At 47.0% G+C, this 27399-nt stretch overlaps 1 protein-coding gene across 1 annotated transcript; it reads right to left on the reverse strand.

Annotated features, from left to right (window-relative positions):
- Nucleotides 1-27058, reverse strand: LOC149357543 (calcium-activated chloride channel regulator 1-like). Its single transcript, XM_089576603.1, has 13 exons — nt 26903-27058; nt 25186-25469; nt 22955-23075; nt 20342-20518; nt 16817-16944; nt 14077-14191; nt 10139-10366; nt 8602-8901; nt 7717-7935; nt 6734-7007; nt 5203-5376; nt 3702-3989; nt 1-710 (listed from the first exon to the last, which is right to left on the reverse strand). The coding sequence occupies exons 1-13, from the start codon at nt 27056-27058 to the stop codon at nt 1-3; spliced, it is 3174 nt and encodes a 1057-aa protein (XP_089432729.1).
- Between the last annotated feature and the right edge of the window lie 341 nt (nt 27059-27399).

A 27399-nucleotide genomic window follows, 5' to 3' on the forward strand; every position in this document is an offset into this window, starting at 1 on the left:
TCACACAGGAGCCTGTTGTCTTCGCCGATGTTTACGAAGGAAGGCTCGACATGTGTCGCGATTTTTCGGGGTCACATGCATCAGTACTGCAGCCAGGATAGCAGCCCCGGCAATCGCGACGGCCCCGCCAATTGGGATCCATTTCGACAGCGACGCGAAAACGTCCAATGGCTTGTTAATGTCTGTTTTAGAGGCACAAATCGCTTCGAAGTGATAAACGCAAGAAACACTGGTCGAAGTGCTGGCATTAGCTGGATTCTCAGACGTGGGTGCTTCTGTAGTAGAAACTTCCGTCGGTAGCATGGTAGCGGCAGCAATCGCCATGGTTGCTTCCTCCGTCGTAGGTGTTTCTTTCGTGCTGCTGATTGCAGTAGTGACTGTCGGCGTGGTAAGCTTTGTGGTGGTAGCCACGGTGGTGGTGATGACCGGAACTGTGGTGTACACCAGCTGCACGACATTCGACATGTTAGACTTGAGTCCGTCGCTGTTTGACACGCGAGACGCTAGGTAAGCTTCCCATCTCAAGGACCCATCACGTCGTCGCTTTGCAAAGGCGTCAGGCAGGGATAAAACAATGTTGTGGCTAGCACCAGATGGAAGTGGGTCGAGGTTTCCTACCATGACGCTTTCTTTCGTGATTTCAGTTTGGCTCTCGAAATCAGATTTCAGCTTGGCATACTCCTTGCCTGTTCGGATCTCCAAGGACGAAGCTGTAAGAAACAAATTCTGGATAAGTCCAGCCATATATCTCCAATTATCGTATCACTCAAGGTGTATTGAGTACACTGTGATAGTGCTTCTATTGGCAATGATAGAGTCCTAAATGATTCCTTGACTTCTGCCTTGCATAATAAAACATAAAAGGCAACCACCAAGGCTAATTTTACTGCATAAGCAAAAGAGAAGGGCACGTGCTATGTGGCGATTTAAGGAACGTGCATATGAGGGTAGTGATCCCTGGCCATAGCTATGGATCTCCGAGCAGCACTTCGTATGCAAGCTGCTTTCCGATATTCCAGCAGTAGCGCCTTTTTCCTCTATCTCTGCTATTGGATGGATTTGACGTGCTCTGCAGTTGTCTTCAATGCCATCCTAGGCTTCACAAGAATGGCCCAGAGTCATGAATGCGCTGCCTTTCTCTTTCCCACTAATCAGCCCATACGTGCTCGAACAGCGCTTCCTAGAAAAACTTATTCCATACAGTTGACCTTGGTTGAGCGATTATTCTAATAAATATATCGCAAGGACCAAAATTAGCCAGCTGCACATAAGGCCTGGCACAGTAAGCTCGGTATTAACCACAACTAAAGCAAGAGGTCCAAATTTCTGAGTGCAGAGATTTTGCCATTAGGCATCACAGAGTAGGCACAGAAGAGAGTTAGGAACCAGAACTTTGCGTTTAAACACGAGTTTTACTGTGAACAACGTGCGATGGCTGCTGCAGTAATAGCGGGTTCACTGTAACAAGGAAATCGCCCTTGCGGCTTCAAGGAAACCGACCTTGCCACAAAGGAGCACACAGTACAATCCTATATCACGAAGGTTGCGCCTATTATCCAAAATATTTCATGAAGTGGGATCAAATGCCGCACAACAATGCAGCAGGTGCTTCTTCTCCACATCTGTAAGTCGCAGCACTAAACAAATATTGCGGATACGCACGCGCAACTTTGGGTCAACGCTTGCACAACTACATTCCATCGAGTGCCTATGCGCAGAAGCTCCTGTATTATTTCGCTGTTTGCCTCATTATATTGAGGCTATCTGCTTCTCCGTCCACCACTTCTTCCCGTTCATGATTTTATTCTCCCAAGCTCACCTGGGTAACTTGGACAACCTATAGTCCTCCTATCAACCATGCATACTGTGTGCGCTTCTGGAGGGCCGGAGATATATACATTTCTTCTCATCAAATTTCTCGTTCCGTTTTAGCAGCCGAAAGAATGTCTGTGACGTCAGAAATTGCGTTAAGGTCGCGTGAGCGATGCAAAAAAAATATATAATAGCTGGTAATCGTTTACTCGCTGTCATTCCGGTTCCTGGGGCAGATTATTGTAGAATTTGGAACGAATTAAAACGGTGAAGCAATAATTCCATTAAAGTTTTCGTAAGTCCGGTGTGACCTTAAATGTGCTCTGAAACACCTTCCGAGGAGAGCATGTCAACTCGCTCAGTCACTGCGTTGTCTTGTCATGAACACCTTAGCTAAATAATACACGTCAACACGCAGCCGAGAACCCACAATCACATGCGAAAGTTAGCGAGCCCTTCCCGGCGACTTTTTCATGCTCACACCTTCCTCCGTCGCTCGCACCTGCATATACAGTTTGGGAGATGGCTATTGGCTAGATTCTTTCAGACGTCAGGCAGCTACCGTGGCCGCGGCCAGTAAGTCGCGTAGCTCCGGCGAGTCAGGAGACTCCACCTCCGGAGGTAGGGTCGGCGGAAGAGCGCTGACCTTCGAGCGTGCAAAAAGTGACGAGAGAAGAGGGAAAGGAGCAAACACGCTGAAATTCAAATTTTGACTACAGGTAACTTAGCTGCTACAAAGCGCATAAAAAAATTTTTGCTGGACAATATTCGTGAAACGGCCTGCTTCAACATCCCTGGCATACCGCACCGTTATTAGAGCCCCTTTCAGAGCCCCTTTAAACCTTCTTGTGACGTCACAGCCAGCGTCTAGAGAATGAAACTGAAACCAAAGCTGCACGAGAGAAGACATTCAGCTATAAATATTTACCGGACGCATCCGAACCACACGTGGTGATCCATGGAATGGTGTTTCGCACATTATCCCGGAGAAATTCGCTAACGCGCAACAAGAAATTTGGTGCCTCCATCCTTTTAAGGACATCAGTTGTCTTTACTGTTATCGGTATGAGCTGTGCAGCACGGGCGTAGAAGTGTTGACGCAGAGTGCGGGCGGAAAACTGGCTGAATAACTGGCCAGCAAGGCCTAGACTGCTCTTGTGGATTAATTTAATTTAATTTCACTTTTATTTTCTAGAATAGGCTGCAAGAAAATAGCTTTGTATACAAAGCTCTCCAGCACCCGGTCACTTCAAACGAACCTCATCACTACAACAAGCTGCCCTTAAGTTTCAGCTGCTGAGGAACAAGCAGATCTCACACACATAACGGTTTACGACAGGGCAAATTATGCAATAACTCGTGAATTTTGGCGATGTGAACTTACCGACTTTGAAATGCCAAGCAACCCGAGGATTTTTGGTATTAAGTTATCCTGTGCTCGCCAGGGCAGCAGCTCTGTGTGCATGGTTCTTCTATTCGGAACTTCAATATAAAAGGTAGCAGACGAATAGCAGAAGTTTCGCAAGTATGAGTTATATGTAAGGTTTAACGTCTCGGAGCTGCACTTGGGATATGAGGTACGCCGTAGCGGACGACTCCGGATTACCTGGACTTCTTTGAAGTGCAGCGACATTGCACACCATGCTTTTTTTACTTCATCTTCATCGAAATGCGGCTCGCAACCAACCCGCGGCCTTGGGCTCTGTAGCTACACACGTCACTGAGTGACCGCGATGGATTTTATGAGTGTACTGCAAAAAAAATATACAGAGGAGAGGAAAGACGTACAGCCACTTTTCGTGCTTTCGTTTGCGTTGTGTACCTTCCACTTGCTTATTTTACTTTCTCGATGCGAAAAAGTGTGCAACATATCCAGCATAAATCCTCACCGTTCCCATGCGTCAAGTGAGCGCCAGGCCACGTCCACGTGAGCTGTACACGGAGAGTGCCATTGTGTCCTGGGCTCACGTCCCCTACGGCGAGGTCCCGGATCGCTCCAGGAGGCACTTGCTTCTCCAAGATGTGCGCGGTCACTTGGAAGGAACCTCCCGACGCAACCCTCTGGAAGGGTTTCAACGTTTCCACTCCAGCTTCGCTGGCATTGGTGTCCGTGTTCGTAGTGTTGATGAGGAGGAAGTTATCCAACGGGTACTCGGACGCCGAGTTGGCACTCGTTGCTGTGGGTGCAATGGATGCATTCGCGCTGTTAGCGTCAGTAAGGTATGAAAGTTGCAAGAAAAGCGATGCCGCAGTGACAATATACACCAGGTATTCGAAATGAAACTTCCGGGTTTTTTTTTTAGAAAAAAATGAGCTCAAAGCTAAAGCTGTTTTTGAACGCAGGTCATGCGACCAGATAACTTAATTATCGTCTATCTCCTAATTAACTAACGCAAACTTTTCTTCAATACAGTTAGGGCTCATATTTATATTGGAAACTTGGAGGCGGTCATATTCCGAAGCAACTCAAACAGGTAAGGTTCTTGTAGCATGCTCGTATTACGAAATATTCGCCTTAAAATTTCCCGCTCAACCCGCGTATTGAAGGCCCGCGGTAAATGGAAGGCGGTGACGGTCGGCGCGAAACTCCTCCCTGCATGGTGTGACGCTGCTGTTGCTTATGGCGTTTCGATTTCGCTAACAGAAAGTGAAAGGAATACAGCTATCAGCTTCATCTGTTGCTCTACGCCTTTTGGCAGAGGGAAACCCGTACGCAAAAGCTAGCTTGTTCATGTGTCTTGGTAAAGGGTCTACCGTAGTACATTATTCATGAACCGGTTGTTAAGAAATATCTCGCCACAAAGTATAAAACTACGGTATATACGTGTTCGCGTTTCATTCCGACGTGACTATTTATCCTACAGCGTCCTACATTTCTGTTGTGTCGCCATCTTCTTCGTGCGTCCTTCATTCTATCGCGCCCCAACAAAAAACACTGAAAAGTGAAAAGTTGAGCCGATATCAATAAAATAGCCTTTCTGTACCATTTCAGTTTTGATCTTTTCTCCTTTCATGATGATATGGCTTCGAAAAAAGTCTGTTTTTTTGCCTTCTTATGAGGACGCCAGGGCTGGAAGAGTTATAAATGCAGGAGCCTCATGGTGATAATCCAAACTGTGCAATGGAATGATTTTTGCTGAATGCATAAAAGCAAAAAAAGCGAAAGCTCTCATGGCATCTCTTTGGTTCTATTAACGAGGTATGACTTCTATCACATCGTAAAGAGTACAAGCGAAAAGTGGGAGTAGTCCAGCCTGTCTCCCATTGATAGTTTTTTTTTCAAGGGGAAGTTCACATTTTTAGCCCCAGAGATAGCTTTATTGAGTGTACGCCGTGGCCGCGGACAGATAGCAGAGCACTAATCACCTCTCAGAGGCGTCTGAAACTCACCGAGGGCCGCATTAAACGTAGCTGCGCCAAACCAACATCCGGAACCGCCCTTTGGGTAGGCCAGTCGAGTTCTTGCCTGGTGCGAAACGTGGGCAGTGACCGAGTACCTGCCTCTTCCGGTAAACTTTGTGAAGTAGGCGCTGTAGATGCCGTCGTTGGCGTGGTTGTCTGGACCTAATCACGTGTAATTGCAAATAAGCTTAAGGCCATGAGCGAGAAAGTATTGAAGCACATGAAGCAGAAAATATCAGCTACCGCTCAAGCTCAGTAAAGGACACAGAATCTTCGGTTTTTAGCAATAATTCTCGTAGAAACGCAAGCGAAAACAGAGCAGAAAAAGAAGCAGCTGATTGAGGATTCACCACTCTAGTATCTCACGGATAACTACCAACTCAGCTGAAGGGGCAGCTGTCTTCCATTCAGCTCTCATGTGTGCTCATGAGTTCATCTTAAGAACGTTGACCAGCACCAGAGGTCGCCACGCTGGAGGCGATAAAAAAAAAGTCCGCAGAGGCACTTGAGGCCGCTTACGTGTGAGAAGGCGTTAGCCGGCCGGCTCACTTCGTGAACGCAGTCGCCGCGTGGCGTGATGTAACCCGATGCCACGCAGCGTGCAGTTCTACCTCTGCATGGCTCTACGTAGCCGCCACCGCGACGCCGCCGCACCCCTTCTGAAGGCAGTCGCCGCCGCACTGCGGCCCGCTCTCCGCCTCAAAGGCGGTATCTAGTGGGTTAATGCCCATATATGCAGAATTGGAATTTCTCCCTGGGTTAAGCGATGTGCCACTGCCGTGGGATGTATGAGGTGGAATTGGTGCGATCTAGGTTGTGCTGAGCAACCTCGCACCAATCATTAGTTTAACCGCCACTTCCCAGGTTGCATGAGGACGCCATCTTGTATGGGTACCATCGAGTGTCAACACACGCACGCACACACACACGCACGCACGCACGCACGCGCGCACGCACGCACGCGCGCACGCACGCACGCGCGCGCGCGCGCGCACACACACACGGGTTTTTGCTCAGAGGAGCTAGTAAGGCTTCTTGAATAAACAGCGCGAACGAAGACGAGCACAAAAGACAAGAAAATGGACGACACAGCGCTGTCTTTTGTGCTCGTCTTCGTTCGCGCTGTTTATTCAAGATGCTTAACCAACTAGCCCGCCATAACGTGTTAGTAAGGCTTACTGGCTTACGCCTTAAAAAGTACTGCAGGATGAGTGCCATGCGAAACGTGGCTGAAAGCAACGACTGGAACGTGGCTGGTGTATGCTCTCATGGTACTATTATAAATGAAACCGCCACCTGTGCAGCCTTCAAGAAGCCCGCAGCTGACAATTATTTGACAAATTAGGGGCATTTACACAATGGTTGTCAAATTATAGAAGAATTTGCTAACCACTGACATAGCGCGAGCTCCAAGATGAATTCCAGTACTGACGCCCATTCGCACATTTACATGGAACTTCATCTCAGGCTTCAACCGGGCGTCTTGTCATGGAAATATATTGCACGAAAACATCCTTACCACGGCCGTCGTCGTGAAGTTCAAGCGTAGATTTGTGCGCAGCGTTCGGTCCGTAGACTTCGGAAAGCACAACGGCGTCCAGAACTGCTTTCTTGCCTTTCCTGACCCTGGCATAGACGACGGCAGCGTCCGGCCTGTCCACCAGCATGCTACTCATTTCACAAGTAACCTGGATCGGAGCGACGTTTTCTTTTCTGGCCTGAGACTTGACCTGAATGCTCAGCTCCACTTGAGCCTTGCCAATGTTTGTCAAGTGGATAGTCCATGTTCCAACCTTCAGACACAAAAGGAACAGTCATAAGCAGGCATTGTGCGGATAGCGGTTGTTTGGTTTGAACATGTTGAATGTCACAATAACCCATTGGGTATTGAAACTCCCTTGTACGTCCTGAGGATGTTCAGGATGTCTGCAGGACGTCCAAGGGAGGTTCAGTGCCCATCGGAAATCATTTAAAAATCGTATTTTTTAAATGCTGAGTGATATTAAATGAAAAAGAAAAATAGAGCAATTAAGCTTTGTCGCACTCATTGAAGTTATGTCGACATATATAAACAGCACTGAACCTATTTTTGCTTTTTTTTTCAGAAATGGTCATCTGAAATTGGGGGAGTCGACCTGCACGAGGAACCGACCTACTTGCGGGGTCTTAGGTAGATTCGGCCAAGCCGCTGTTCGGCCAAGCTGCTGCTGTGAATAAAGCTGGAGATAAGTGTCCGTGAATTCCGATGATGACGGGAGTGGGCACGTGTAACGCATCTAAAACACTGCGTTACTTAAAACACCTTCCGGTACGCATTTTCATTCTGCCCTCAATACTGGTACTTAGCTCGCGAAACTCCCAGGTTTTACCCGTCTTAACTTGTTTCCGGCGATACATTTAGTTTACTCCACTATGCATGTCACACCGACGGATAAGGATGAATACAGGGCACAGGTACTGATGTAAAAGACGCCGAAAGGTGGGAAACTGAAAATACCTTACCTCTGCTGGGTTTGGAATACGAATTGCTATATCGGCACCACTGACTGTCTGCTGGCAAGAATGACATCTTTGCCCACTTGGATCCGTGAGCCTTGCTTCTATCTGCGCGGTTCTGAGGCTGTTGCTCCTCACGTAGACGACAGTGCTGTTGCCCACATCGGCGTCCACTTGAAATGTCTTTGCCAGCGTCCCGTCCAGTACTTCGACTGCGTCCACCAGCTATCACAGAAGGAAGGGAAAGGCAGTGTGGTTGTTTGAGTTGCATTGCATGCCCACCTTTATGTGGAAGATCATACCGGTCTTCCCTTGCCAGCCCGGTAAGGCTGATTTTCCAAGCGTGGCAAGCAGTCAAATGTCATGTGGTGGGGTGAAGAGCGGTGAAGGAGTAGGGCGCGGGCATTTATCGCTGCTACTCCTTCGCTTTAGGAAAGGCCGAAAAATCCAAGAGTACACTTCTGCAAGGAAACTTCGTGCTGCTAAGCGTGAACTGAATATATTTACGCAACGCTCATTGTTATGAATATCCCGTCGTCGACAGTTACTCACGGGACGTCGCCAGCGTCCCGTGAGAGGAAGAGCTTCTCTGGCCTGAAGTCCCTAGACAGACTTGTTGCGACAAGTTCCTCGCTTTTGCATGTTTTTTCTTCCTAACTTGATCTGTCAAGGGGCCACGTTCATACCCCCCTAACAACTTGTTTTTCTGCTTCTTCGTGCACAACATTTCGTGCAAACCTTACGCACAGGCACGACATTTCCTTCGCGACAACCAGGACCTGCACGGCGCTAAAACGACAGAATGGCGTATGCTGCGACGCAGGTGTATTATTCCTGCCCCCCCCCCCCCCCCCCCCCCCCTGTTTCCTTTCCAAGCGACGAAAGGCGTACCGTTAGGCTTCGCGCAGCCAGGTCGACCGGAGGCGTGGTGGCCTCGACGAAGGCGGCCTCCATCTCCAGCGCCACGTTTCCCTGCAAGTCCTGGAAGGCGTACGCCTTGCCCCGCGTGAGTGACGCCAGCTTCTCGAGGTTTGCGTCGGCCGCGTCTCCCAACGCGAGTGTGCTGACGGTGACCTTCTCACGGAGGACCCGCGGCAGGACGTCCTTGAATCGAGGGTTCCTGTTTTCTTTGCCGTCGCTCATGAGGACGATGATGGCACCCTCTGGCTTCTCGCTCGGCGTCTTCAGCAACTGAAAGTGCCGGAGAGGAGCCTCGCATGTGTCAGTTAGCGCGAAAGCATCAGAGTTCGAGGAAGACTGCCGGCAGCCTCTCAAGGCTACGCTGCAGCCTTTTCTCAAAAATATATGTGACCTGTTACAGACAATATCTTTGCACCAGGTTAGCTTCTCACTTGTATGAAATCGAGAAAAATGCCGCTTATCTTGCAGCCGAAACTAGAAGAACAGTAAAGGACTAAAATCCGTATTGGAGGTAGCAAGGCATAGAATCATGCACTTCATGTTGTCGTCTTCAAAATGGCTCGGTCCATTTTTTTCTAGCTGGAGGAGAGCGAAATTTTTGAGACATCTCGAAACGCTTAACAGACAGACACTGGGTGGAAACTTAACAGACACTGGGTGGAAAGCGCTCGAGGCCTGGAATGGCAATGTTATAGCAGTCAGTTTGTTGAAATTGCGGGTGAACGATCCTCAACTTTAAATGAGCCATCTTTCAATCATGAAACGAAAGTTAAGAAACGCGTCACCATTCCTTAAGCTTAAAAGCATATAAAATAATTGTTAGGCATAGCTTGGAAATTGGAATACTCGAGTATAATGAACATCTTTATTAGTATTACCAAATAAAGAGAACTGAAAATGTTTCAGAGGTTTGCGATCAGAGTAATTTTTTTCGCTCACGAGGTCAGTGATACCATTGCTTTCCGAAGCGTAGCTCCCGCAGTTGGCCACACGTGGAAAGTTAACGCTCCACAGGTATCTTTATCCACTGTACAACAAACAGGATTTAAATTCTAAATTGCACTTGTAGTCTCCACAAAGAATTTCCCAAGGATTGGTGCATATTTAAGTATTAATGTCTTCTAAAGGCGATATTTGACTGGAATAGCGCTAATCCAGACGCGTTTACAGACACTATTTCGATTGAGTTGTGCGAAAAAAAAAATTAAAATTATGTCTTGTACAATATGCATGTATTCATTTTATGATCATGAACACCCTTTATTTGGGTCATTGTTCTTATTCCCACCCTGTAACTGTTGGGAAGGTTAACAGCATTGAAAATAAAATCAAAAATATCAAAGTAAAATCATTTCAACGTTCATGCCGCTGCATGCGCATAGAATTATCTGGAAGGCTTCTTGTGTAGCTTGCTGTTAATACAGTGCCAAGGCTGCGAAATTTGAATTGCCCCAACAGAAGTACAGCAAAAAATTATTTGGCTGCTCAATGCAGCCGTTTCACTCACCTTGAGAGCCTGCCTGAGGCCGCATCCAATGCAAGTGCCGCCTTGGGCCCGCAGGCCATCGATGGCATGCAGAAAGCTCCGTTTCGTGGTCACATTCACCAGGCTGAGCGCGTGTGCTACGGTCGCTGTTCCACTGAAGATAACAATACCCAACCGACGTGAGCTGTCCTCGATGTCCTCAACGTAGTGTTCTGTCGCCTTCTTCAAGAACTCCAAGCGCATGTTGTCCTGGAATGTTTGGCGGGAATCAACAATGAATGTGTCAATAAAAGGAGTGTGATTGGGCGAGAGGGGAGTCGGTGTGGTGAGCACACGAATACGTGGGGCGGTGAAGTTGATGAGTGAGCGCATGAGATGACAGGAGATGGTGTGTTGTACACTGAGGGAGCGAGTAGACAGACATGTCCAAGAACTATTTCGTGCGATGTGACTTAAATTGAAGTTCCAAAAGTGCGGTAATAAAAAAAATGCCTACCATGACAGAACTGGCCTTTCCTACATGTAGCCAAAAACACTTGGGCATTAATGAGCGGGATGTTTTTACGCGACAGCATATACAGCTCATTCCGTCGAAAAGCCGTCGGCATCGTGGTAGTAGCTGCCGGGGCACCGCGCGTCGGAAAAAATCGTACCATGCCAACTGTCTGCCGCAGAATGTTCCGGATGCTGTCATACAATTCAGCGTTTCATGCAGCATAAACATACTAGTTAAGTTAGAGCCTAGCTTGCGGCAGGAATTCGAACCGGCCACCTATATTCGGGGCTGCGGGTGGCCACCGAGATATTTGATACAGTTACTGCGTCATTTCCCTTCCTCAAATCCAATTTTCATTTCCTTCATTACGACACCTCTTTGCCTTTTTCTCTCTTTCACTCTCACCTTACTCCCTTCCCTTACGGTGCGGTTCAGGTGTCCATCGACATATGTGAGGCAGTTACTGCGTCATTTCCTTTCCTCAAAAATAAGTTGCGTTCAAAGGTGTTTCCAACGGGCAAGGCATCTCGCCGAACGGGTGGTGGCGTTCCGTGGACTCCCTGGCAGCGCTGCAACACGCTGTCGCGTTCCACTCCTTAAAGGTGAAGCTTAGGCGTCCTCAAAAAATTTTTTTCTTATTGCTCATTGCATTGCGTTTCTCATTTCAATTCACGTTGCGTAAAAATTAAGTAGGCTTATTTGCACATGCATAAGTGAATCGATATTTTGCTTCGAAATTTGTTGCAGAACAAAAATTTGTGACGTATTACTTCATGCTGCTAAAGCAATTGAAATGACGCCATTGCGCATGTCCTTCTTACAAGGAATCTTCCTCTCTCCGTCAGGAACGTCAAATACATATTTACGCGTTACGTTGAGCTTATGAAATGCCGGGATGTTTTCCGACGCGGTTAATTTTTTACAAAAACGTTTACCACTATTTGCTGTTCCCAGGTAGCAAAGGTTTATGAAGATGAACACAAATGAATGCATGCGACCGTCTCTGATTAACTATTTAGTTTGCGACCTTTTAAGGCAGCCAGATAATCCCAAGTCGCACTAATCGCTAGCCAGTTTTTTCCAGTTAAAGCTTACGGGTCAAAGGTTCCACCAGCACGGGCCGAAAAAGTCATAGTTCCAAAAGCTCCTTAAAGGAATACGAGGACAAATGGAAGTTAACCTGAATTGATACGGTCGCGCGTTCCAATCCCGAAGACACCACTCCCGCCGAAAGCGCAGCTTTTATAAGCCAAAAAAGGTCACAAAACGAAATGCAGCTGTCGCCACCACCGGCCGATTCCGCGAGTAAAATGCGCGCGTCGACACCGATTTTTGGCGCGGATTCCAGTGCTTAGGCTGCACAGCCATTCACTTCAAAACGGGGGCCACCTGTCCTTTTCGGTTAGGGCGTCACGAGTTAGGATCGAGTGGCAGAAAAGTTTTTAACTCATATTTCCTCGCCGATAAATGCGCCGTTTGCTGCGGGACAAACGTCAGTGTAGCCAGAAAGGGCCATAGGATATTTATTTTTTTAATGAGAACGCTAAATGAATGGATTCTGTCGCATCTAACTTGATATACCGGGTGTCCCAGCTAAAAGTAACCAAACTTTTAAAAAAGGCGAAGTGTCCTAGTCCAGTGAAACCAATGCAGGGTTGTTCATAGTCGCGTGGCCTAGTCTTGAGCATTTTTTTCGCTCTTTAAAGTTCATTAATTAGTTAAGTTTAATTAGCTAACTTTTTAATTATTGACTTCAGGAAGAAAGTGTCAATGCAAAAATTTTAGATCACCACGAAAAACCGCTAGTAGTGCTGTTTCCGTCAAGTTACGATTTACGTAGCTTCATTTATTGGGCTTAAAAGAAAGTTGTCACGTGACCAGCTTCTTGCTCACTTCTCTGCCCCAATGCGCACCCACAGTCTAATCGAGGAGAGGACTTCAGAAAAAACGGATTTTATGCTTTAAGGCGCGTCTTGGCACGTTGAAGTGGCACAGCTGTCAAGTGGAAACTTTTTCTTATTGTGCCGGTTATGGTTAAAGGCCGGTAAAAAAACTACTTTACGTTAATATTAATTTGCTGCAAATGTCTCAGTAAGCTGTTTCTCAAAGCGATCTACAACTTTTCCATTGACACTTTGTTCTTCAAGTCAATAATTAAAAAGTTAGTTAATTGAGCTTGACTAAGAACGAAAAAAATACTGCAGACTAGGTCACGCGACTCTAAACAACCCTCATTAGGTTTCAGACGGCTAGGACACCCCGTGTTTTTTAAAAGCTTAGTTACATTTAGCTGGGACACCTGGTATAAGCGTAGTACCCACTACTATTAAAATGCTCTCTCAAGAATTTCTGCTACATGCGCTCAATTAAGGAAGCTACACGCGATTAAAAATTACCCTCCTTATATACCGCGGCTTCCCTCTTAAACTCATGCGCACTGGAGGTTGGCGCTGTGTTCCGGCCTAAGACCGTGTCATCGCGTTGTCTCGTCAACTTCGGGTCGAGCGAGAACGCGCGCTAATCCTGTCGACTACTGATACGTTCAAAACCGACGAGCGAGGACCCGCTTGATTCTGACGGTGCTGTTATTCGCACCTCACCAACAGCTCTGAACTTGGAGCGCAGCTATGCCGTAAAAGTCGTAGGATGGGCTTTCTGTCGCTCAGTGATGTACTCGCAATCACAACCCACGTACCATCAGGGGCAAAAGTAACACCCCCCGCCCCACCTCCAAGTTCTGACCCGTGCCACTCTGCGTGCCCACAGACCCACTGCGCAGGTCTCGACACCAGAAGTGCTTTGTCAGGTGGCGCCCGTACGCATAGTGGCACAGGTCGGGAATTGGAGGGGGGGGGGGGGTGCATTTGTTACTTCTGTTCTGGCTTAGAGCGTGACATACCTGTCCTGCACAGAATTTCGCACTTACCCTTCTATACTCTAGGCGGCAAAATAGACTGCAAGAAGTTTTACAACTTGCTAAATCACTCGCACTACATAATCTTTCTGGCAACATTCCCCACCACGGTCATCCTTTTCTAAGATTCTCATCTGCGTGCTCCTACTACTACGTTTTCCACACCACCCTTACCTCGAAGAGTAGGGCGTCCTTTCTCGCGATGTCGCCGCCCCCACTTGGCCATCGACCTTTTCTGTCACTTACCAGTCCATCTTTAACAAGAAGATATAGGTCAAACTAATTTGCTTATCTTTCTGCAGCCCCCTCATGTAATAACCCAGAACGGAAGGTTTTAACGTGATGAAGGAATAATGTGACATGCTGTAAACTAAAAAAAATGCACCTATGTACATCACAAAAATAACGCAGGAATATAAGGCTGTGCGAACAAGCCAACAAAGAGGCACTGACATACAGTGCGTTCTTTCCGTTGTTTAGTTTACGCTGCGGCAAAAGTAGCAATATTCTCCGGATATGTTCCAAGCGTTAAAGTGGCAAAACGCTTACGTTCATGCTCCCTGAGACGTCTAGGACAAGCACCACCCGCTGGGCGAGGTCCTCTCTTTGTTGGACCTCCTCGAAGGAAACCGCTATGCGCTTGGACAGATCCGGCTTCGGCAGCCTGGGATGCAGAAGTTTCAAAAGAACAATTTTGCAGAATGCAAAATTCTTGGAAAAATTTGGACAATTCTATTCTGCCGTCAGGGACCAAAGCCATTATAACTTGCAGCCACCCGATGCTCTGCCTCTGTGGCGAAAAAGCTTTATCCTAAGACGCTCATGATTCGGGAGAGACGCGGCTATTCAAGAAGGTCGAGCTTTGGTCCAGCTGTTCACACATGTCGAAGGAAGGGAAGCGCGACGATAAACAGAACCTAGGAAAAGATGTAGACGGGACGAATGTTACTGGCAACTGAGAAGCTGATTAGCAATAACACACCACACGTGTCCCACGTGCCACTTTCTCATGCTTCTTTTTTCCTGTAATCATGACACTTTTTTATGCATATACTCGTGCCGCTATGCGGAGGCGTGCACATTTTAGCTGTGCGATGCTATTTTCATTAAAATTGACACTTGCTTATTTCGCTCATCCCGTCTACATCTTTTTCCTCACGCCCTGTCTAACGTTGCGCTTCCCTTCCTTCAACATGTGACTTCATTTTGAACAAATCTTATAAAAAAAAAACAGAAAGAGTTATACCTGTTTACACGGCGCCCGCGATGTAGTGCATCGTAACCTTTAAAGAAGCATAGACGCCTAATTTTAATTGCATGTCTTACTCGCTGCAGTGATGCTTAAAACATTATTATACATGAATCACCGCGTAGTATTCGCCTCCGACTGCTAGATAATTTTTAACTGAATTTCTTCTCTCATACTGTTTCGGTGTCCGTTTAAACAACCGAGCAATGATTTGGTTAGGCCACTTCAGGCATGAAAAAAAAATTGCAATGCAACTGCAGAACGTCGTTTGTTGTTATTCGGGCTATTGAAGCAGACTGCCTAAAGCGTTGTAGAGATTATATTGCAGTTTTGTTTTCGTGACACGTGACCTAAACCACCCTTGATGTCACAGCCATCGTTCGGCGGTTGAAATGGAAACCGAAACAACATCTGAGAAGGAATGCAATTATAAACTCTTTACCGGCCGCAGGGAACATCGCTGGGTGGCCCATGTGTATGTCCAACGCACCATTACAAAGAAGAAAACACGCAAGCAGAAGTCTGGTGTCTATGCTCCTTTAACCATTTTGGTCACGTTGTTACCACATGTATACATTAACTTCTCTCTTTTTGATTTTTTATTTTATTTTTGTAATAAAAAAAGAAAATATAAGGTGGTTAAATTTATACAGAATGAAGTCCCGTAGTCAGCGACTGTACTGGGACCCCCTATATCATTATCGGCTTCGGTAATTGAAGGGATAAAATGTGCCGTGAATGGAAGGAGCTTGCATTTTGAACCCTTTTCGGCAAGCTGCGTAGAATCATCTGAAGCTAGGCACGCGAAACGAACGCAGAAAATTGCTCTTAAGATAGACGACGCCCTCGAGTTTTACGTACGGTATGACTCCGGAGAGCGTGTGCTTTCATTTTCTTTTTTTGCATGCACCAGTGCTCAAAAAGACGTAAAATAAGCCGAATTCTTTACGTAATGATTTCTTCTGACAGGAATGAGTAAAAACAATCTAGAATTGGAACGCAGAAATTATTTTAGTCATGACCTGGGCATATGGGGACCCGGTAGGGCCAGGCAGGGTCTCAAGGTCAGAAAATTTTCCTCCCACTAGGTAGTAACTCGGCCGTGACAGGAGTGCTGAAGCTCTGGAGTCCGCCATGTCACCAAAGCGCATTTATACACATCAGTCATGCAAGCTAGTGAGCTGGTGCTTCGTCATGTTTTGCAGATGAGATTAGAAGGGCGGGGAGGGTGCGTTATGCGACACAGCCATTCGAGTAGCACCTTCGCTCCGAAAGAGGTCTAAAAGAAAGACTGGGAGTTCGTCTGATTTCACACTCTATCTTCGCGAGAACGACCAGGGAGGACCGGGTATGAGCAACGTGACCGGACAGAGAGCGCTTTTCGTGGAATGCCAGTTGGCTCCTCTAATTCATGGACCCAAGCGCGTTCTTAGGTCAGCTGGCATGGTGACCACAGCAGCAGCTTCCGCCATTTTCGTCCCTTACAGCTATAATTTCCGCAACCTAGGCTCCTTCTAGAACTCATAACATTTCATCCTCCTTGGTAGGGGGGGAGGGGGGGGGAGTGTGCGGGAGGGAGGCAACGATAGGCTATGCAGTGCCCCCTTCACCGCCTACCCCATTAGAATGCCTACGCCAAGAAGGACAGGGGCAAAACCGCATGGGTCACGCCATGACACAGGGCCCTTTGTCGACAGCGCTAACTTTTTGGACAATTTTGGATATCACTTTTGTTAGGAAATGGCAAATGGTTCTTCACTGGCTAGCTGGGGACAGAGGAATTTTTATTTCGTGACACACTCCGATAGCCGGCGCCTACGCCGTTCCACCTTGAGAAAGTCCTTCATGCAGTCATCGGTGTAACATGTAGCTTGATTGCTGGTTTAATCCGTCAGTGTTCTGCCATCCCTACGATGAAATACTGCCGTGCATAAGCACTGATCCGTAATACTGCTGTTCGCAGATTAGAATAATACCAGCGGATATATGCTCGTGTGAAAGCCGCGACACAGAGAAGCGTACTGACAGAAGCACTCTCACTTTTGGAAGTCCGCGTTCCCGCTGATCACCTCCCAGACTGACTGCTGTCCGCAGTGGTCATTCTGTTTTGTCGGGGCGAACGGGTTGTGGTGGTGAGCACCGCCGCTTTCCTCACAGAACTGGGTCACCTGTTGGTCCCGGCGGACAGAGAGAAAGTACAGCTCATCGTAACGTAAGAAGTATCACTGATCGCACTATTTAGGCAAGCAGCATAATTAATAGACTTAATTGCGAATTAGTCTGCAGAGAACTCGTTTCAGTTCAAAACATGACTGCGGAGAGTTCGTATTCAGAACTTCCTCGTTGGCTCAGAAGTTATCGCCCCACGTTTGAAAACAAGGTCAAAAGCTCTACTCATGACTGCGGCGGCGATGTTTCGAAGAAGGCGAGAAGAATAGTGAGATAAGCATAGCGTGATTTCGATGCACATGACATGCAATCAACGAGTACAGAGGTGAGCACGCTTGTCCAGCGCGCCTGAGGGCTGTGCTGCGGAGCAAATAAAATGCGATATTAACGCAGCAGTTCTGCTAAGGGCAAGATCCTATCGCTTGGACGTTTTGCACGTCAATACAGGTAAGCTCAGGCTCAAGTATCATCTATAAAACCCAGTACGTACTTTAAAATTCTGCTTCCTTTCCTTTGCAAAGCACCGCTCGAGCGCTCTGAACAAGTGTGCTCACCTCTGTACACCTAAAGCACAGGTTAGAAGCATACTCCTTGTTCCCACTTTTTTTCCCTAAACATTTCGCACCTAGATGAATGATTACTTTCACTGTTTTTCAAGTTCGATGCAGATGTTAAAATGAGCATGTAAGGTTAACTTTTGTACAGAGCTAGAAAATCTGGGCTCGTATTCTATAAGGATCCATGATCTATTTTCCATTCCACATAGCGCGGCATCAGCGTGACGGCAGCATCAGAAGAAAGGAGCAAGCAGCCAATCACAGAAATCACGAGGTAGTGTTTCCGCACACTGGCGAAGGAGTTTAACAAAAAATAAAAATAAAATAAAATTGACCCTCACTGGCTGTCATTGGCTGTGATATGCAGCCAATGATGAGGTTCTGTCGCCTGCCAGCAAGTGGTTGGATCGCTTACCACTGATGCTTCAAATCCGCGGCTATGCCACCGAACAACACTGACAATGCTAGAAGCTCAAATGGATCCGAAATGAAAAGTGAATAATGAGTCCTTGTAGAATACAGCCCCTGGACAAACGCTTCATGTCTGCACGGCTGCCACCATGTTCCGCGTCGCGCTGAACACTCAAAATCACCGCGGGAATTTCGAATTTTCGGTGTATCATTAATTTTTTTTATCGCAGTCGAAAATAGTTCGTGTGAGCGCAGAAATTATTTTGTAAGTCAAATTTTGCAGTGACGAGGAAGAGTTTGCCATGATAATCACCATGCTCGCGCAGAATCTCTGAGGACTCCTTGGTTTTCTCAAAATTACAAGTTTAAAATACACCATTTGAGTTACGCTGTGTTCGCTTGTGGCGGCCAACAGATGGCGCTAGTAGTTGAATGTCAAGGGGGCGAGTGCCTGTACAGTCGTCCACACGCTTAACACGAATGCCGGAAAGCGTGGCCGGGAGCGGCTTGGACTGACGGCAGCGCCGCGAAGTGTTGCGCGCTGTTGCCCAGATAATATCTCGGTATGTCTGCGGTGGCTGACGATAGCTGGAGCGCAGCTCGATTTGACTACTCACCTTGTTCTTTCGCTTGTATCTAGCCGGCGGTGGTGAGTGCGCTCACTTGACTGTTTAGCGACTTTTCTCTGCTGGCCGCGGATCACGCGGTGCAGAAAACACGTTGCGGTTTGCTTATCTCCAAAAAGCGTTATAGTGGTGTGGCTTCAGACCACTCGAGCGCTTTTCGAGGTCGGCCTCAAAGCCGGTTATCGAAAGAAATGAAGAATCGGAAAAGCAGAGCAGTCGTGGGTATGTGTAATTTGTATAGATTGGACAATAAATTTTCATATGCGGTGGCATCGTTGCACGGGTTCTTCATTTCTTATATCCTTGGACAGCGTGCGTCGCTGTGCTCTCGCAGGTTAGTGTCTCGCTTCCTGTTTCGCCCACGCTGCACTGGAGATCCAGTGCAGGTGCGTAACAGCTCCTAGTGTCATGAGCAAGAAAGACGCGTCGATGCAGTTCAAGCTAATATTTTAATGTCTGGCTATTAGCGAGAAGCGCAATGTATAGCATCCCTTGGGATGAAAAACTGACTCTTTAGGAAAACTTCGTTTGGTTTAGGACTGGTTTGTTCCTATTTTGTGCTTGTGCTCTAACTCGGCTAGTTTAGGTTTTGTTGGCGCTTCTTGCTAATAACCAGACATTAAAACTTTAGTTTGAATTGCATCGATGCGTCATTCTTGCTCATGACACGAGCAGCTCTTACGCACCTGCACTGGATCACCAGTGCAGCGTGGGCGAAACAGGAAGCGAGACACTAGCCTGCGAGAGCACAGCGACGCACGCTGTCCTAGAATATGAGGAATGAAGAACCTGCGCCGCGATGCCACCGGATATGAAAATTTATTGTCCAATGTATACGAATTCCACATACCCCCGACTGCTGTGCTTTTCAGAATCTTCATTTCCTTCGATAACCGGCTTTGAGGCCGACCTTGAAAAGCGCTCGAGTGGTCTGAAGCCACGCCACTATAACGCTTTTTGGAGATAAGCAAACCGCAACGTGTTTTCTGCACCGCGTGATCCGCGGCCAGCACAGAAAAGTCGCTAAACAGGCAAGTGAGCGCACTCACCCTGCCGGCTAGATACAAACGGAAGAACAAGGTGAGTAGTCAAATCGAGCTGCGCTCCAGCTATCGTCAGCCACCGCAAACATACCGAGATATTATCTGGGCAACAGCGCGCAACACTTCGCGGCGCTGCCGTCAGTCCAAGCCGCTCCCGGCCACGCTTTCCGTCATTTGTGTTAAGCGTGTGGACGACTGTGCTTGGTAAAGAACTATCAATAGCCTACATTTTTTTCCCCGCGAAGCTCTGCATTACAACGACTATGGACTTCATTTTCGAAGAAGTGTAAAATGATTTCGTTCCCACCCTTCGCGGCTGAGCCTCTTGAAAAGCACTCACGCCATGAAATGCGAGCGCGGATATACAAAACGCATGTGTTTTAAAATCTCAGCACATCAACGCTCTCTCTCCCGAAAGAGCAGTTAAGATTCGTACACTGCGAATAAGCCTCGCGTAAAGCGCTGAAGAGGCGCACCGCCACGCAAGCAGACCGACGCCTGGCCTCAGCTGTCATGTTCTGACGACAATGCTTAAGCCCCTAGAAGCACCGCCACATTGGCCTACAAGACAGGTGACAAGCGCCTAACTTCAAGTCTGCACAGTTTCAATTTTATTTATCTTCTTATTGCTTGCAGTACAGCTCTCAAGCGCTCTACATGAGAATGATGTGCACTGTTAAAACTAGTGAATTCAGTCTTGAAACAACTGCGACTGAAGCAGCACGGTCGTAATATGACGTGAGTGAGCATGACACTCACGTCTGCGACGTAAGGCATGAACATGATGGATGACTCGACGGGGTCACCGCTGCTGGGCCGCTGTACGCTGACCGAGCAGTCCCCGGCAAGGCGGCACTCGCTGTCCACTGCACACTTTCCTCCGGATGTTGTGCGCGCCGTGAAAACGATCCTCTCCGAGCAGGCGTTGAGCTTCACCTGAACAAACGCGTCCAACGTAAGTTTGCAATTGCCACTCATCTGCTGCACCCTTGGGGGATTCCCCTAAACATTGGACCAACACTGTTCCCAATTCGAGTTACTAATCAATTCTCTCTCGCCCTACCATATGCTAGCCGTCCTGGCTAGCTCAGTTTATAGAGTGTCTGCTTCGGCGAAGCGGTAGTCCGAGGTTTGAACCCCGGACCAGAAGGACGTTTTCGTCAACTACGAAGTTTCTGTCGAAGCTGTATAGCTTTCCTTTGTAGCCGTGTGGCTGCGCTTAGATTGATGTTGGTGGGTAATTACTCCCGTATCACACCGAAATAATGAGCGATAAGTTTGCGTCTTGTTTATATATTGAAGAGCATGAGCAATGAATAATGTGCGTCCCGGACGCTTTTGTGTACCTTTTGGCGAAGCGTTATAAACAGTAGCATTTAGCCACTTAGGACATATTTATCTACTAAATCGAGACTCAGTTTATGATATTCGGCTCGTTCTAAATAAAGGTTACGCACATCCTCTCTTCACTAAGATTAATCTTACCAACAGTGCACTGTTTTTAGGTGCAGAACTAGATTCGCAGTTTATGTATTCCCAACATATTGCCTTAATTTCTAAGAAGTACTTTTTTGGCTTTAAAGTTTTTCTTTTGCACTATTTCGACAAACTAACATTTTGTCACATTACACCTCATTTATACAGAGTCATTCACGCTACTGCAGGCCATCAGGGGTAACTCGCATATTTCGCATCTTTGGTGATTCATTCGTACTCAAAAGCAAGCTTTGAGCTTTCTCACGTTTTCTCACATTACCGCAACCTCGCCACCGCATTCTGCAAAACTATATTCTAACCGTTTATAAGGTCTTACAGTTTTTTGTTGCTATGTTGCTTCGTCGCGTATTTAACCGACAGCTAAATCTAGATATATTTCCTCAACACTTCATTACAAATAAAAATATCATCTGATACTCATCTCAGCGTAACCTGCTGCTTCCTGCAGTTCGGACGAAAAATGGAAAGCAGACGTTTACTTTTTCAAGTATTTTTTTCAAGCATAGCCATAACAAAGCACTTGAATTATTCGTATATCTTGAAACGACAATTTTAAGCAAGTGCTTTGTGCAGTTTGTTTTGGGTTGAACGTTCACTGTAGAGCACTGTTGTACTTTGTTGTGTTTGACCATTAGACTTTTTGGTTGATTTCTTCTACTTATATAATAAACCGACTTTCTTCTTGTTGTATTTCATATTGGAGGTACCCCCACTGCCCTTGTTCGGGACCTCTTCCTGAATATTATCTGGAAATATGTCCTCACAAGATTATAATAAGACGGATTTTATTGACTGATTGCAATTTATTGCCCCCTCGTCTTCATGCTGTTGCTACCAGGGGGAGTACAAGGTCACGCTCGCAACCACGTTGTCATATACTTCAAACTCAATTTTCATATGCTTGCTGACAAATCTGAATGTAACAAAAAAATGGCTTACGACAACAAGATTTTTAACCCTTTGAGGGTAGGATTATTTTGAAGAAAACTTTCCCAGGTGGTCAAATTACTTTATTGCGGATCTTGAATCTACAAAATGTATATAATCGAGAATAAATAGTAAAAAAAAAATTAGGAACAGTACTTTGGTGACAGCATCACTCACAACTGGAAAATGTTCAATAGAATAGAATAGCAACGGTGATAAGAAAGCTACGAGCAGCACCAATAAAGATAGAAATCAACTTTCGCCGCCTCTGCAAAACAGTGCCCACAAAGAGAAAACACGTTTCGCGCGACTCCGTTGCGATCCCGCGGCGGAATCGAAACCGCGTAGGCGCGTTGCCACAGAGGGCGAGAATACCTCGCGAGCAACGGTGATAAGCAAGCTAAGAGCAGCGCCAATAAAGATAGAAATCAACTTCGGCAGCCCCTGCAAGATAGTGCTGACAAAAAGAAAACTCAAATTTCGCGCGACTCCGTTGCGATCACGCGGCGAAACCAAAACTACAAATGGGGTGTTGCCGCAGTCTGTGCCGCCGCGCTAAAGCTAGACATAAGTTCTGCTTATCTCCGTAAGAAGGCAGCACAAAATTCAGACACTTCTTGTAAGTCCTAAGAGGTGGCAGCACCCCCCAGTGAGCACGCATTGTTCTTTTGGCGCAAAATTTCAAACGGAAGATCGAAACCGTACCCGTACGGAAAAGACCTTGCGGGACAGAAAACCGCCGCCGTACACATACGGCAAAAACCTTCAAAGGGTTAAAGAAATTTTTCGTCGCAATGAGCTCAATTTTCCCTTGTGTTGTGCGAATGTTTTACGCATAACACAAGGTCCAAAACCCTTGGCCAAATTCTGATACAGCTTCTCAATAATTCGCACCCATACCAAAAATCGATGGTTCTCTCAATCGGTATGAAGGCTTAGGGTTCTCACCTTGCCATCGTGGCAGTATGTCCAGGGGTACCTCCTGTCATCCGGGGTTCCGAACTCATCGAATACGCCGTACCGCAAGTGCGCCCATTGGTGCACAAACATGTACGCTGAAAGAAAAGTCCTTTTGATAATTCTGTAGGCACCTTCTCGAGTTACAAAGGCACCGCGATTTCCTTTTGTTAAGTACAGCTTCATCCCAGGCCAGAGGGCTTGACATAGGGATCGCAGGTGCCCGATTGAGAGAGCAGTAGCAGAGCTGGTGGCCAGCTCATTGCTTGCGATCTAGCATCGCCAGAAATCACCTTACTCTGGCCATAGTAGGGACAGGCTATGAAGTGTGTCAAAGAGGTCGTCGAGTAGGTCTTCACGAAGTGTGCGGTTTTGAAGGGAGCAAATGACGTCCATGGTTTGTGTGTATATTGTATATATTTATGGGGGGGAGGGGGGTTGATATGAATAAGACGCTCCATACTAAAAACGCCCTGCCAAGGCCTACTACTCAGAGCTTTGCAACTAATTTCAGAGCCTCCAACAGCCTCCGCACCCCAGGCCGCCTGTTCCTTTTTCGTCTATGGTCAGAGCCCTGATGCCCCCACTGTCCTTCATCAGGTCAATGCTAGTCTGGAGCACTGTCTCAAACTCCCTTCTTCCCCTTTTCCTCTGCCTCCCACCACCATTTGGAAGTGGCGGGGAAATGGTTACGATTAGTGTTCCTGTATATACAGGAACAACCATTACGACACAATTACGACACCATCTGAATGTTCTCGAAGTATTGGACTTCGGGACATCTGGCCGACCAGTACGCCCGCTCGTAATTACAATGATTTTACTCTTTCTAATTTTTTTTTTCTCCAACATAACGGATGCTCCTTGGCAACTAAAAAGGAAGCATACCTGATTCGGCAGGTAGCTATAGGACTGAACTAACGAGCGCGGGACTGAGCTCAGTCCCGCGGTCGTCACGTTATGCAAGGGAAAACACACGATCGTTACGTATTCTTACAAGATCAGAAGTTATTTCAGGAATTCGAATGAAAAGCATTGTGAAATAGTTCGTAATTCATTGTTTGCCGATCAAAACAAGAAGTGATGATGAGGAACATATTCAGTACTCTTTGGGAGCTATGGTCACTTCATGATGCACAGGAAAAAAAAAGGAAAAATTAAAAACAAAAATGAAAAAAGTTATGCTTCTCACTGTGAAATCTGTTAGAGGGCTATTCGCCTCGTTAGAGCGAAGAGTCGAAAAATGATGAACCCGCAGTATATTTCCGCCCTGAAAATTGACCGACGTGCGTCGAGAAAAGTGAAGTGAAATTTTGTTCCTACTTAAAGTAAAGGTCTTTGGTATGTCCTTAATGTCGTTAAACTGAGCGCATTAGGCAAAGACCTATTCGTGGCCACCGCGGTGGCTCAGTGCTAATGGTGCTCGGCTACTGACGCAAAAGACGCGGGTCCGATCCCGACTGCGACGGTCGCATTTGGATGGAGACGAAATTAATGCTAGAAGCTCGTGTGCTGTGCGATATCAGTGCACGTTCAAAAATTCCAGGCGGTCGAAATTACCCGGAGTCCCCCACTATGGCGTGTCTCATAGCCTGATTTTCTTTGGGAAGTTAAACCCCCATAAACCAACCAAAGACCTATTCGGACCAGCGGTGCGCTCACGTCACACAAAACTACCACAAGGCACTTGCTGCGTGCGAGGATAGAGCACGTGCCGATTCTTCCGGAAAGCCGCAGCTTCTGCGCTAATAACTGCTGTGATATAGGAGCTGCACTTCGGCTTTAGCAGCGTAGAGTGTAGACGAGCGTAACCAGACATTGCAATTCGGTAGAGTTTCTTTCACTTCAGTTATTGCACGCAGTGCTATAATTATGCGGTCACGTATCTTCGGGTCTCGGATATACTCCAGCGGCTTTAAGCGGCCTCTCTGCCACGAAGGACCGTTTAAAAAGAGCGACGCACTTGCTTTATGCAAACAACGGCGCAAAATGTGGCTGCACCTGTTAACTTTAGCCCAGCACGTGGCAGAGGCCACTGTGTTGGGGACAGGCCCGTCGAGTAATCCTTGCTTATTTAACCCGGCTAAAAGAAGAGACTTGCGGATTCAAAACACGAGCACGCGTGGCTAATGCAAATGCATGCCTGGTTGGCGTCGCGCCCCTGCCTTTTAAGGTACCTAAATCGAGACCATAGAGGGCACTTGCCTGCTGGGCTGGCTGACTGGTGCGCTGCCGAGTTGCCGATTCGGGCGAGGAACGCGGGCGTCAGTTGAATGAAGTCACCCGCTTGACCGCAAGGCCTCGGCTGCAGCGTGAACGGCCGGTCTCCGTACGGTTCGGCGGGCAGATCGACGCGCACGTCACTTTGCTCGAAGAAGCTTGACGACAACGATCGGGCGTCCTTTCTCTTGGGCCACGTCTTTGGAACCTCGATGGTCACTTCCTTGAAGTACACGCGTCCATTGGTGGCCCTGTGCAGGAACTCAGACGAAGACCGGAAGAGAGCCTGCGCCGTTTTAGCCAATGCTTGGGCTGATTACGCCTTCAACCTTTTTGCTTACGAACGTAACCACCAAGTGCGACGTCACAAAGAATAGCGGATGATTTTTTTTAATCTGTACAAATTTTCATTTCGAAAACCGTGAGCTATAGATACGTCGGTGCGGGCTTTGCGTGTGGATTGTACAGCATGGACATTGCATACGTGACAGAGCTCAATTAAAAGTCGACTCATTAACTGAAATGAACTAATCCAGTTTTAATTTCTGGTCTTAGGACGCAAGATTAAGTTCAGAAATTGAAGACCGTCAGCTTCGAAGGCAAGCCCAGTTTTCAAATTTACTGCACCGGCATCGTGCTTCGAAATATCGAAGGTGAAAAATGCGCCTTTGTGGATTGTTAAATTGGCTTTCTCGTTTTGAAGACTGATAAAATTGCACCGCTAGAATTTATAACGCAGCATGCACGTACGCAGTTTGTGCACGTAGAAGACGCTAACGTGATTTCGGCGACGGTAACACGCCAAGCGACGCATTTTATAAATAGGGAACCTGGGAAAGTCAACTCAACAAGCTTTCAAAAACGTTTTCGATGCTTGATGTTTCTAACCAAAATGTTGATTCAGAAAATTTAAAAACCGGGCTTGCCTTCGATGTTGATGGCTTTCATTTTCACAATGTAATCTTGACCCCTAAAAGCAAAATTAAAAACTTGGTTAATAAATTTCAGTCAACGCATCATCATTACCATCCTGACTTCGCCCGTTGCAGGACAAAGGCCTCTCCAATATCTATCCAATTAACCCTGTTCTATACCAGCTGCGGCCACCCTATCTTCACAGACTTAACGCCCCTTACAAAAATGACTACTGAGCTAGTGTTGACGCCCTGCTGGGTTCGTGCTTAATCAACTGGAAGACAACATGAACCCAGTATACGACGTAAATCCTTGAATGGATGCGAAAATGGGGCTCCTTTGTTGAAAACAAGTTCTTCCTGGACTGTGTAAAATTGCTCGAAGCTTTCGCTGTTGCATCACGGCTTGCCAAGCGTTGCAGTGCAGACGATGATAACTCGCGCCTCCCACAAAACTTCATTGCTCTTTCCAGGTTGTAGAGTCATAAGGAGAGGCGCTAAATAACGCTGTGTTTTGTGTATTTCCCCCAAAATATCCTCACTCCAGCTCTATTTTCAGCTAGCCTGCTTTCAGAAGTCACGACACTGCCCTTTCTATTTCAGTATTTGGACCTGTGGCCATGCTTTGTAACCATAGCGCAACGCTAACCCTTATTCCTCATCAAAGTTAGCTGGGTCCGAAGCGATAAACTCGCGAAAAAAAAAGATATTGCAGAGCCGAAAACGCGTAAAGAAATGTGAGCGTAAAACACTCAGTCAAGCGAAGAGCTGGTGTTGGAAAAGAAATAGCATACGCCGCGCTCACCTTGATGTTTTCAATGACGGAGTCGTCGTAAGGAACAGCCTCGCTGATGGAGACCAGCACGTTCCTGTAACCTCCGTCCGTCGTGTCGATTTCCAGCGAAGCCCCCGTGCACAGAACACAGAGCAGGGCAGCAGCTACTCGCAGAGCCCTGCCCATTCTTTTCAGCGGAAAGATGCCAATACGTTAACGTTACAGATGACCCCTGTACTGGGAGCATTCGCAGTAATCAAATTGGGAATGGAAAAATTCAATTGGGAGGCACCGCAATGCGCGTCTGCGTTCCAGAGCTTCGTACTTCGTTTTTCGTCTCTTTTTTTTTTCTGACAGAAAGTACGCGACACTATCTGCATCACAATTCAATACAGCCAAGTGGTTCTCATCATTACGTTTCTTAACTAAAGCATAGAGCTCTAAGCAGAAGCATCCGTATATACCGGTGTTTCGTAGGCGGAATTTCAAGTCATATGTTATTGCTAGAGCAGTATATAATCGCAATA

The sequence above is a fragment of the Amblyomma mixtum genome, chromosome 3 (assembly GCF_055824585.1).
Source record: "Amblyomma mixtum isolate Tamu chromosome 3, ASM5582458v1, whole genome shotgun sequence".
In the NCBI taxonomy this organism is placed as follows: Eukaryota; Metazoa; Arthropoda; class Arachnida; order Ixodida; family Ixodidae; genus Amblyomma; species Amblyomma mixtum.

What these genes read in the sequence shown, in the direction of transcription:
- LOC149357543 (XM_089576603.1), bottom strand. Translation starts at nt 27,058, where the DNA reads ATGGGCAGGGCTCTGCGAGTAGCTGCTGCCCTGCTCTGTGTTCTGTGC. An exon ending in GTATTCCAAACCCAGCAGAG is followed by an intron (nt 7,008 to 7,716) that starts GTAAGGTATTTT and finishes TTGTGTCTGAAG; the next exon opens with GTTGGAACATGGACTATCCA. An exon ending in ACTTCACGACGACGGCCGTG is followed by an intron (nt 5,377 to 6,733) that starts GTAAGGATGTTT and finishes ACACGTGATTAG; the next exon opens with GTCCAGACAACCACGCCAAC.